We start from the raw sequence: 12,973 nt of genomic DNA, 5'->3' as shown, positions 1-12,973 counted from the left end.
TTTCAGTGACTTTTTTTTTTTGGGGCAAAAAGGGGGGGGGAACCCAAAAAAAAAAAAAAAAAAAAAAAAGAAGAAGAAGAAGAAAAAAAGTTGCTTCAATGACACTTTTTATTGGGATGACAGCTTGAACGTGAGATAAGCCCGTTCTTGTGTCAGGAGGAGAGCACTTTCACCTGGACTGCCATGGATTTTAACGTTAAGCGCTTAGCCGCGGACGCCGGTACTTTCCTGAGCCGCGCGGTGCAAGTAAGTGAAACTGTCGGGAGGAAGTTGTTGCTAATTAACCTAGCTGCTAGCCTAACTAGTTAGCTCAGCTGTGAGATAGTTACCGTTACTGCTGTTGTTACTATGTAGCTAGGTGCAATGTTGTCACCTGAGTGAAAGACTCTGTGCCCTCCAAACTTAGCTGTTACTTTTAGACAGTGTTTTTAAACTGCGTAGTCTTCGTTTTTTACATGGTGCTCCATATAACCACCAACGCAGGCCTCAGAAACCATCAAACAAAACTATCAAATGTAGCTAGGGAGATAGCCACTTGACACCTCGGTTCTCTTTTGATAAACCGATAAATGAGAGAAAGTAACCATTTTGTTCTTATTATTTGGCTGACAGTTTACAGAAGAGAAGCTTGGACAGGCTGAGAAGACTGAGTTGGATGCCCATTTGGAGAACCTCTTAGGCAGAGCTGAGAACACCAAGCAATGGACAGAAAAGATCATGAAGCAAACAGAGGTTTTACTACAACCTAATCCAAGTGAGTATCTTTTTTTTATTACTTCGTCATGGACTTGTTGATCATCTGAAGCATCATAGTACATGCTGTATTTTGATGCATTTTATAGACTGGAAATGGAAATGGTGAGATTCGTAGTCGTGATGCATAGAAAAAAAATAATCGTAAAAGCCGACTGATTTATCTCTTATCATTTGTTCAGATCTAACTTCATAATTAGTGTAATGTGTACATTTCTCCACATTGCCCCTTTAGAACAATGCCTTTATTCATTAATTTTTTTTTTGACGCCCGTCTTTTTTTCGCTGTGTGTGAAGTGTGTGAGCTCAGCTGTGCATCCTCCACAGCTCACACAGTGATGCCGTATCTCTAAAGCCCAACCGAAGCTATAGGCACAACAAACACATGGACCATCTGGGGATTCCAGTCTGGTGCAACAGTCGGTGCTGAACTGTCTTATGTTCTTTTTACGGCTTAAACATATTTGATCAGAACCAGCAGAAGACCATTTCAGTTTTTGCTTGTTGTGATTGACATTAATGCAGCTTTCTGTTGTGAGATAACTGGAGTCAGGCCGAAGTGAGCTCAATGAGAACACTCCTTGCAAGTGGCTCCCTCACGGATGTCTTATGACTTCGTAATTGAGTTATCCTGTTAAGTTTTTTTTTTTTTTTTTCTGTTCTTTAGATGTTCGACTGGAAGAATTTGTGTACGAGAAGCTGGAGAAAAAAGCCCCCGCACGAATCAACAACCACGACTTGCTGGGCCACTCCATGATCGAAGCCGGAAGCGACTTTGGTCCTGGGACTGCTTATGGTGAGTGAGTTTATGACGTCGACGAGCTTTCACGTTGTTTGTTCTACTAGAAAATAAAAAAAAAGAACAAAATAAAAAGCTGTTCGAAAAGTTACCGATACTTTCTGATCCTTTAAGACTCAGAAGCTTTGTGCCAAACATCAATTTCTGTCTGTTTATGCAACAAGTGAAAAGGCTGAAAGCTTCTTAGAGCGCATTAGCTTGGACTGAAGGTGGGAAAGCGTAAAGTAGTTAATCTGCATTTTCCTTGTGATCTGAAAATGTATTTCCGGTGGGATCTGTGGTTTGTTTTGGCAGTGCGGCTAGCATTAATAACAATATCCTTCCCCACATTTTATGAATTCAGTCCTAAAAGAAGACATTAACCAGTATTTCTACAGTAGGCTGTGTCACTGGTTTAATAAAACATGGTCAGTATTGGTAATAAATAGTTTATGCCTGCAGCAGTGCTACTCTGACTTTCCCAGTCGGAAATTTCAACTTCGGTTTGCATTCCTGTTGTTATTCTGGCTGGCAATCGCACTTCAAAGACTACAAAGAGAACGCACCATTCCTTTACTTACTTTTTTTTTTTTTATTTCTGAAGAGTGCCAAGACTTTCAAATCCAGCACGATCCTCAGTAGACAGAGGAGGGAAGAGGAAAAAGAATAGAAAACACCGTATATATTACCTGACGATTTATTTTCTCATGAGACGGTTATTCTGATGAGAAATCTACCTTCAGATACAAAAGATTAATAGTAAGCTAATACTGTGAAGTTGCAGGAGCTAAACAAAAAGACATACTGACAGTAATGTGAAATAAAAATGAACGAAGGTCCTGATTATTACGGCAGTGTGCACAAGATTTTACTGATGCAGATTTCTTTCTGAGACGTATTTTGTTGTGGAGTTCAACTCTAAAACATTTTAAAATTTAGATTTTCTTTTTTTTTTTTTTAAATGTGACAAACATGAAATACTTTGCACATAAAAAAGTGACAGGGAAATGCTTTTTAACACATGCAATGTTCTGCTGAAACACAGCACTTTGTTACATTCATGAATTTTGAATAACATACTAGTAATAATAATAATAATAATAATAATAATAATAAATGTTCAGCTCTGGGTATTAATTTGTTAAATTGTTTTCATTCCTTCCATAATTATACACTTTTTAAAGTTATGATTAGAATGGTGAAAGTTGGATTTTGTTAAAAATAAACTGGAATTTTGACAATAATAAAACATATTTCATAGTTTGTCATTGTTTCAGCTAATTTCTCTTTGGGAATCCAACTTATTGAGCCTAAAAACGTATATTGTATCTGCCTGTCTGAGTGTATAGTTTAATTATTTTAGCTCAATACTATTTTTATGTCTGAATAATTACAATGAGGTTTGACTTCCTGAAAGTCTAAAACAGAATTTAACCCTCTTTCTTATTTAAGACTTGGATATTTCAGAAATGCACATACAGAGAGTAAATTAGGAAATCGTCAGTGTTGCCTAGCAACTAGCAACCTTTCTCTTCTTGTTACGTTGAATTAACTTTAAACTTTTCATTTTTTTTCCTCAAGAGAGAGAAAAAAAAAATCTGGATTTAGTTGCTAATAAGCTAATAACATACCCAGTGTGTCAGACGGTAGAACTGCTCAACAGATCACCTCTATGCGACGGTTTGGATTTCTTAAAACTGATAGATAAAATAACATTCATTTGGAACATTATTTTATTTGTGCAGCAATTTTTTATATATTTTTTAGAGGGCAACCAGGAAGGATCTGCATGCGTGAATGTTCCCGTAACGCAGCTCCTGATGTTTTAAGCACAGACATGTTGAGGCCTCTGGCAGACAGCAACGCTTTGTGAACTCTTCCTTGTGCTGCTGACTAACAGGAAACGCTCTGATAAAATGCGGTGAGACGCAGAAGCAGATCGGCGGAGCCGAGCGGGAGTTCATCCAGAGTTCTGCCATCAACTTCCTCACGCCTTTTCGAAATTTTCTAGAGGGCGACTTCAAAACCATCCTGGTGAGTTGGGTTAAACACGACAAACGTGTCAAAGTTTCCAAATTGTCCAAGAGCGAGCACGAAGGAAATGTCAGGGTTTTTTTTTTTTTTTTTTTAAACTTTACATCATTCCCTATCTAAAATAAAGCAGCTGACCACAGCAACCGCACCCTTATACTAGTTGAGATTTTGCACCGTTTTTAGAATCCAGGATTACTAATGATGTTACTTTCTTCTCTTTTTTTTTTTTTTTTTTTTCCCCCCCATTTAGAAAGAACGAAAGCTTCTACAGGTCAAACGTTTGGATCTAGACGCAGCCAAAACCCGGCTAAAGAAAGCCAGGATGCCTGACGCAAGAGCTGCGGTGAGTACAAACTTAAAAAAAAAAAAGTTTTCTGCGACTTTTAAGTCCCATTTGCAACCAGTTTTGGAGACGGACACAAACATCCCGATACGGATTGAAAGCCTCTAAAGTCGCACAAGTTGTGACTGACACACAGTCCATCTCAGTCCTTGTGACTCGTATTCCTGATTCTGAGCAACGATGGGAAGTTTCAGGTTCCCCTTTTCTGGACGGTTTGTTTTTCTCTGTGCTCATTGCTCAGTTTTTCTTCATTTTGAAGTTCCACATTCTTTAGAGCTTTTCCTCAATGTGTTCTAAAGTATTTTAAAGCCAACTTATCGATATTTGCAAGCTATTAGAGATGTTGAAATGCCTGCAACAGACCAGCTTTAAATGTGTCTATATGAGGGCTGCATGACACTGTAGTACATACTTGGTTATTATTAAAGTATTATGCATTCAGGCTGTATATACCAGTAAAATACAGCAATAACTAACGTAGCATAAAATTGAGGTGTTACGGTAAAGTAATTAGGAACTTCGACTAAGTCCAAAACAGCAGATGTAGACAGATGATGATGCACAATTTTAATCATAACAATAATAAAATTATTATTTTAGTGATTGATTTATTCATTTGATTATTCTGTAATCAAAATATCATTGAGGCTTTTTATGCAATATTAAAAATGCATTAAAAAGGCAAATAAACAAATAATTCAATTCCTTTTTCAATATGAAACTAAGCTTAAAAGTTCCTTTAGTGATCGCTAAAAAAACAAAGTGCCAAGTAGGAGTTTTTATTTTTTATTTTTTTTACAGAATTTGAAGCTAAAACTCTGGCACTTGAGGAGTTTTAGGTAGAACATATTTCCAGACAGTTTTTTTTTTTATCTTAAATGTGAAATGTATGTATATTTTTTTTGCACAGTTTTAACTTAATTACTGCTCTGAATGTGTTGCTCCTTTAGCCACTGGCCGTTCTGTGAGTCCTTGTGCTGAAGTCAACTGATTTATGGAATAATCGTAAATTAGTTGACTATTACTTCAGTGTTCATTACGATGAATCGCTTCACCCCTAACTCAGTTTTATAGGCTACTCGTAGGGGCTCCATGCATTGAATGAATAACAGAAAGACATTAACTCTGGTTAATTAACTAATGAATCGTATCGTTATCTTGACATTCACCAAAGTCGAGTGTTTTTCTAACTTAGTGCGCCGGTCGTAGAAACATGATAAAAATCAAATTTTCTTGAAGCAGTTTTTCCTTACTTCTAATTCTGATTCAGACACAAGCGGACGGCTTTAAATGCGCGTCGTATCTCACAGTGTTAAAATTTGCTCCATGTGATTAAAGCTCAACTGTTCATGCAAATAATCAGGGAGATACTTAACAGTCACCATGAGCTGCATTGTGGCTCGGTAGCTTTCCTGGGGAGTCAGTAGGCAGCAAGCCTTTGATGACTGCTAGACTCATCAACAGCAAGTCATGTCAGGAAAAACACGTGATGTTATTTACTGTTGGTAAATTGTGAAGCCTTTGTGAATTGATTAAGGTAAGATTGCAAACTTGATTAGGGACTAGTCTCAGCTCAATCCCATTAAAGACATTAGGCAGTTTTTCTCCTGTTGCAACACGCCTGTAAAACCTGACAGGCTGCATCCTTAAAAAGTCTTAAATTCATGTATTTAAAATTAAGCCCTTAAAATATCTTAAATTCGCTTAAAAAAATTAAGGGTTGGGGTTAAATATGTTAATGACAGGTCTTAAATTTTGACTTGGCAGGACTTTTTAATCAAGTATACCTTATCTAGTTTTTTTTCTTGTGGCCACACTCGCACATCTTTATTACAACTCGCTGCTAACATGCCCTTACTAGCTAGCTAACTTTTTAGCGTCTATCACGAAGTGAAAATTAATCGCCAGTTGGCTGAAAGAAGTTCGTACATTTCTTTGGAACCATAAGTCTCGATAAATTCCTCTCGTAATGGTCTTAAAAAGACTTAAATTTGAGTTGTTGAAACCTGCAGAAACGCTGTTTGAGTAAGCAAACACAAAACCTCTACTGTAAATATTAGTTTCTGTGGGTTAACACCAGCCCTTGTTTTTTGGTTTTTTTCCTACTCATTCTGCGGCACCGTTTAATCGTAAGAAAACAGATGAGAACCATGTTAACAGCCGACGTTGCCACAGGCGGCGTGCGGTTTCGGGTTTTTTTTCCGCCTCCGTACAAACACGGGAGTGAGGATGTTGCTGTGTTGGCTGCAGCAGCTGTAGCGCTAACTACTGTGTCACGTTTGTGTTTTTTTTTTTTGTTTTGTTTTTTTTCGCAATGCCGCAGATGTGAGCAGAGGAAGTGACAGAGGTGAGTGGAATGTTGGAGCCGTGCTTGATTTGAACACACAGACGCACCAAAATCCCAGGGCAGTTTTGTCAACAGCTGCTAATCTTCCTGCATCTCCTCCAAGACGCATTCAGCCCCAATTTTTAAAATGTTTCCCCCCCCCCCATCCCTAAATTTTGTAGTGTTACAACCACAATGAATATATTCTGTTGTGGTTTAATATTCAAGACCAACTTTTTTTTTTGTAAAAGAAATTAGCAAATAAAAACCTAAAGTTGTGGTATGCATTTGTGTTCATCCTCATCATGTTGTGTGAATGCTCAGCATATAAAGTGGTTGAGATTTTTATTAAAAAAAAAGAAGGTTTAATAACCATATTTAATAATAAAAACAGGTAAGCTTAGAAAAGTAAGCCGACTTTTCTTGGTCCTCAGGCAGAGCAGGAGCTGAGGATGACCCAGAGTGAGTTTGACCGACAGGCAGAGATCACGCGTCTGCTGCTAGAGGGCGTCAGCAGCACTCATGTAAGTAAACTCAGAGACGTGCATGTCTTTCTCTGCTGTGATTTTTTTTTTATTTTAAAATGATTAAAATAAGCAGAAATGTTTCTTTTTTTTATTATTGATTTTTTTTTTCTTCCACATTATCAGGCACACCATCTACGCTGCTTGAATGACTTTGTGGAGGCCCAGACGACGTACTACGCACAGTGTTACCAGTACATGGTGGATCTCCAAAAGCAACTCGGCAGGTGAAACATTGCTGCCACCTCGCTTTTGTTTTGTCCACTCCCAAAGAGCTGAGAGATTACACCTGTAATTTGAATAAAAGAGTGACTAATCCTGAATAAATCAAATTCGGTGACAGTATCTTTAGTGCACGAATTAAGAGTTAAGACTTAAAAAGAGACCAAATTGCATGTGTGCTCATTGTCAATTAGCCTCTATTTTCGAACACGTTTCGCTCATCCTGTCTCCCGCCGCCACCAGTTTCCCGTCCTCATTCTCCAACAACAACCAGTCGTCCATGTCGGGCGGGGCCAACGTCTCGGTGCCCACCGCACCCATGTCCGCCTCTCTGCCCAGCGTCTCGGCAGGCAGCAGCAGCTTGGCGGCGGGTGGATTCAGCGAGCTGCGGAGCTCCAACGGCAGCCGCAAAGCGCGGGTCCTTTACGACTACGACGCCGCCAGCAGCAACGAACTGTCCCTGCTGGCCGACGAGGTGAGGCTTCACGGAAATGTGTTTTCGTTATTATGCATTCCCGGTAAATGTTAGTTCCATGGTATTGTTGATTATTTTTAGTTTTCTTTCCAAGAATCCACAGAATTTCAGTCAGCTCTGAATCACAGCATTTCCTTTTTTTGCATACTTACAGATGCACCATCTGTTTAAACCACATGGTCTCCCATTGCAGGACTACAGAAGTGCCACTCCTTGTATGTGGCTGATTAACAGTGACTCCACATTGCCTCATTCCAAACATTTTTCTTCCATAAATTAACCTCTAACAAAGACAATTAGTCTTTCTTTGGTTTCATCAACTTGCTAAGTCTGATTGTAAGAATGGTAGAGAATTTATTCAGTAGGCTGCTGTGTTTTTGAGTTAGAAAATGTTTAAAGTTGACAGAAAATGTGACAATATCACTAGGTAATTATCTGTTATTGGAAGGCATTATAAACACCATCAATAAGGTCTTATAAGAAGCAGGCATAAGAAAATAAAATTAAAATAGGTCAGTTTTTTGTACTTCCAAAATGTCCACAATATTTTTATCTTTTTTCTGACATGTCACTTTATTTACTGATGATGTTGGCTTGTTCCATTAAATTTAAAAAAAGGACACCTGACCTCAGTCAGATATCTCCCATCACTGTTACTGGTGTATAAAAACAATTACAATAAACAAAAGACGTGCTTAGCCTGGTGGGGGCGCAAGTAAAGCCTGCTGGCCCGCCAGGCTTACAATACACTGACACAGCAATATTACATAGGTGAAAGGGAAGTAAAAGTATTGGGCCAAAAACTGTTCTCTGTGGAACTCCTGATTAAACTGCATGAGGAAAATCTTTAATAACGTAGAAGATTTGACAGTGAATCCGATTCTTCGCTGTCAGTTTTTTTCATTTCCCTGTCAGAACATGCTGATGACCTTACTTTTGTAGTTTTGCAAAGCTTTTGTTAATAATTCTCCACTTTCTGTTTATTCCCCCCAGGTGATCACAGTTAGCAGTGTCCCAGGCATGGATTCAGACTGGCTGATGGGGGAGCGAGGCAACCAGAAGGGCAAAGTGCCAATCACCTACCTAGAGTTGCTCAACTGAAGCACAAATCCTCTCTCTCTCTCTCTCTCTCTCTGTCTCTGTCTCTCCTCTCTCTCTTTCTCTCTCTCTCTTCTCACATCCTGTGCAACCAGCTGTGATTCCGTATTTATACCACGCTGCAGGGACAGGCCTCGCTTTCTATTTCATTCAGTTTTTTTTTCTTTTTCATGTTTCTTTTGTAAAAAAAAAAAAAGAAAAAAGAAAAGATGGACTCTGTTATGCCGCAGACTTTAGCAGGAATAAATAAATCTGAGTGACGGGAGAGCGGATGGACCTTTTTCCTCATTAGTTTGCAGAAAATCTCTTAAACCTTCTTCGATGCCTTTGAGTTTGGTTCCACGCGAACTGAAACACGTGCCACACTTCTAAAGATTTTGTTTACAAAATTGATCTCAGATGGTGACCTTAAATGCTCCCCCCTCCCCCCTTTCCTTACTGGAAAAAAAGAGCACTTCAGCTTGAAGTGAAGAGTTTTGCTAAATATTTTTAATTCTTATTTTATAAGCGATAATCTGGAGGGGCAGTAGCTGTTATGGTTGTCCTGAAAATCAATTTTGTTTGGACTGTATTGTTTGCGTTTTGCCACAGATGTGTTAGCATGAAGCTCATAGCCGTTTCTGTTCTTGTCCAATGGATTGTTGGAATATTGCCTTTTACAATCCACATCTACTCCATCAGTATTGAGCTCAGTCTGTTAAGTATTGATTACTAATGTTTCAACCCCTCAACACAAAACTTTTTTCCACCAGTTTTGCGGGACAGAAATCAGCCATGGCTGTGCTTAAAATAAAAAAATAAAAAAATAAAAAATTCTGCCTTGTTCTGGAAAGAAAACCTGGTATTTGTTTCTCTGGTTTTGATCAGCTTGCTGTTTTACTAAAGAAAATGTTTGCAGTAAAGATTACTAACCCATCTGGAACGACACCAAGTTTGCATTTCAACTTTTATATGAGCTGTATTGTTGCATTTGAGGCCGTATTACAAAATCGAGCTTTTGTATTTTGTGTAAGTGATGCAGTGGCCTGTGATTGTAAAATAAATATGAAATATGAACCATCGAAAGTAGGCATCTCAACATTATTGTGCGGGTTAAATTAAAATTTCAGATTGCACAGGTGTACTTTCTGACGAGGCCACCAGAGGGCAGGGCAGGAAAGAATATTGTTGTGAAACGCACAGCCCGTGAAAATGTTGCTTGAATGTTGTTTTGCTTTTCAAAGCCAGCGTAGTAAAAGTGAAATGAACCAAAAAAAATACATAAATAAAAGAATGGAAGAATCATTTTAAAGACAGAAGTTGACAAAGTCAGACATTTCAATCAAAACGTTTTTCCACTGAAAACTATGAGTGTGTTTTCACACACAAAAGTGGATATTTATAGACCTATGGGAAGCGGTTTGTGTACTATTTGATATTGTTAATGTATGCCATCATTTATTACCATCACTACACAACCAGGCCGCGCAGTGTGGTCAATTACAAAAGTGTGTGTCCAACTATTAGGAGCAGAAGTTTTCCTGCACCAGAGGTGTAAAAGTAGCTTCTATTTTTAAATGCCAACTAGGTGACGAATCATCAAAAAAACAAAAAAGATATATATCTATTTAGATGGTAACTAAATACAGAATCTGACTCCTACGTTACAAGGAACATTTAACTCCTGTGGCTGGAATTTATTAATCATCATGAAAAACAAGTTAACATAAATTAATTCAAAATGTTTTCTTGTACGTTTCAAACTGAACTTAGTGGTGCTGTTAAGCGCTGACATATGGTAGTTTATTTCAAACATGATTGGAAAATGAGAATAAAAGAAACAGAAAAAAAATATATAACGTATATAATCAAAATATGCAGCATAATAGTTTTATGTTTGAAAAGGAATATGGATAAATATCTGTACGTTATATTGTACCCCAGCATCTCAAAACCAAAACTCTTTGCCTCATCGGGTTGAAGCATCTGACAGTAACTGTTCAGTATTATGCTTAAAAATTCAACAATGCCATCCTCAACTAAATCAGTTAAATATCTTCATTTTTTTTCTTTTCTACTGTGCGATGTTTTTACATTTCTGTATTTCCACACCGCTTTAATTCTAACTACAATCATTGACAACTAGTGTGTTTTTAAAAAACTAGTTTGAACTTTTATCCTGATTTTTTTTTTATACGTAATCTTAAATCTCAAAGTTTTGTCAGATTTTTATTTTAGCGTTCTGAGCTTGTTGAAGAATTACCTCATGGCCGTGTTAACCGTGGCCTCACTGTCGCTGAACTCCAAGCCCTTTATAATGAAATGTTCGTCATCTTTATCATTCCATAAATCAGTGCACTGGAGGACAGGAAGCCATTTTGAAAGCTTCACAAGATGTTTGTGCCACACATTTTCCATTTGAGGTTCCTCATCTGAATTTCAGAGGAAAATCAAAAGTTTAAAAAAAAAAAAACATGCACCTCCTTATATATTCAAGTGTGTGATAGTTTTAGCAGATCTGTTTTTTTATGGAATATTACAATTTACCCTTGAATGATCTTGCTTTTCATACGACAAAGGTGTCAAAACCATGGAAAAACCGGCCAAACGGCCTTTGGCAGAGGCAGCTTGGTGTGTTGTTGGGGAGCTTCTCCTTTAGTGACGAACAGCTTGGTCTCTTTATCTCCACTCTTTGGGACTAATCTCTAACTCTTTATCAGAGACTACATTCGGAATCGGGTAGTAGAGGTCTGTTTGGATAATTAAAAAAAAAAAAAAAAAAAACACCCAACCAAAAATAAATGACCAAACCCATTTTCTTTTTTGTATTTGTGCTATATTTAATTTGGTTGCCTCCTGTTGTATGATCAAATTGTCGCAAACATTCAAAATAGATTCTTGAACTTGACATGTGCAAGTTTAAGTTTCTGCTTATTTATTTTTGATAAATAGTCACAGTGTTTTTTGGGGGTTTTTTTTGTGCGATTGGTTTTCTGTGACATCTTGGTGCAGCTCTACGTTCACTGCGAAGGGCCTGTCATGAGAGCAGAAGGGTAAAGAGGAAGTGAGTTTTGCAAACTGCCTGTTGACTAATAAGCTGCCTGTACATCTTTTTATACACGGGACAATATTTTCATTTTCCAGAACATAGCTATTAGTGAAACATAAGAGTTAGCCTCTTGTTACCTTTGCTCTTAAAGTTTTGCTATTTCGTATTTATAGCTGCAAAGTTAAATAGACGTTACGGCCAAAATAAAGAGTTTTTCATTTATGTTTAATTTGAGACTATAACGTGTCAGACCAAAGTATCACCACAGTGCTGACTGAGAGTGTAAATACCTTCACGCTATTATTAGTCCATACCGGACCACATCGCTTACTGTTATCATTTCATGCTCCCAAAATGAGCGTTTTCACAGTTTTTGTCCCTCGTGGAGAGGTAAAATGCAGCCAGCTCGCACAGATAATCAGATGAGCGGTAGCATGCCTGAGAAAAAGCACTTCCTCTTTCAGCAGTCCTTATTTTCTTTCATATTTTGATGGCTGCCACAACTCTTCAGATATGCTATTTCAGCGATGTGTCTGCAGCCTGCTTGAGGAAGGCTTTCAAGTCACAGTAACAGAGGATGCAGATACCAAAGATAAATAAATAATAGACTCGTTCATGTGCGATCAACTCCCTATCTGGTGACAAGTTGAAACTACTGAAAAAACATTCTGCAAGAAAGTTAACAGTGGAAACAGAGTGATAAACAGAAGCACAATGATAAGCATCTGCTTATTTAAGATGTTTTGCGCAGGAAACTGAAAGTACTAGGACACCAAGAAAAAAATGTCACTGAATACGGCTCATTTTCTTTTTAAGTATTGAGCTACATAGTTGCTAGATGATTTGGCCTCAGTAACCATTTAGTCTACCACCCTGCCCAAAAATGGAGAGTAATGGGTTGCATTACTAACATTCCTTGCTCCTCTGATGCTCAGTATCCCTAATTTAGCTCATTCTGCAGATACGAGTGGGTCTAACCCTTGACTCAGTCAAACATACGTAGGCTTATCTAAAAGGACTTGTATAATACAGAACACAAACAGAGTACACTTGATCCGCTGACATCTTTAGTACTCTCTTGATTAGATGGATATTCGTTTTAGGATAGTATCTCGGCACTACAATTCATACCACCCTGCGATTTGGGAGAAAATGTGTTTGGAACTCCTGATTTTTGAAGGAAGGCAGGAATTGTAGCAAATGTTGCTCATGGTCTCACAAGCTGCTCAATAGAGAGCATTGCATGACAGAAATATTGTCATCTGCACACTCGATCTTAAGGATTTTTAAAGTTCCCGGTGGGAGAAAGAGACCAGCCATCCCCAAAAGTTTAATTTCTAACTCATATTTTAAAAAAAATCTCAAAATACAATATGGCTGCCTTGTTCATGA

General features: G+C 38.0%; 1 protein-coding gene across 2 annotated transcripts; it reads left to right on the top strand.

Moving 5' to 3' along the window:
- Window positions 1-43: 43 nt before the first annotated feature.
- On the top strand, window positions 44-9,614 carry sh3glb1a (SH3-domain GRB2-like endophilin B1a). 2 transcript variants are annotated; one of them, XM_015055308.1, is made up of 10 exons: window positions 44-246; window positions 613-754; window positions 1,421-1,549; window positions 3,432-3,565; window positions 3,816-3,908; window positions 6,669-6,758; window positions 6,885-6,985; window positions 7,224-7,455; window positions 8,449-8,576; window positions 8,609-9,614. In XM_015055308.1, exons 1-9 carry the CDS (start codon window positions 184-186, stop codon window positions 8,554-8,556), a joined length of 1,092 nt encoding a protein of 363 aa, XP_014910794.1. In that variant the 5' UTR covers window positions 44-183; the 3' UTR covers window positions 8,557-8,576; window positions 8,609-9,614. The 2 variants fall into 2 exon arrangements, with proteins under 2 accessions (XP_014910794.1, XP_014910793.1); XM_015055307.1 differs by having other exon boundaries at window positions 8,449-9,614.
- The last annotated feature ends 3,359 nt before the right edge of the window (window positions 9,615-12,973 follow it).

This window comes from Poecilia latipinna, unplaced genomic scaffold, assembly GCF_001443285.1.
Source record: "Poecilia latipinna isolate Pla-1442-1.1 unplaced genomic scaffold, P_latipinna-1.0 Scaffold1308, whole genome shotgun sequence".
Taxonomy (NCBI): domain Eukaryota; kingdom Metazoa; phylum Chordata; class Actinopteri; order Cyprinodontiformes; family Poeciliidae; genus Poecilia; species Poecilia latipinna.
The sequence above is the reverse complement of the archived record's forward strand: the minus strand, read 5'-3'. Positions and strand labels throughout refer to the sequence as shown.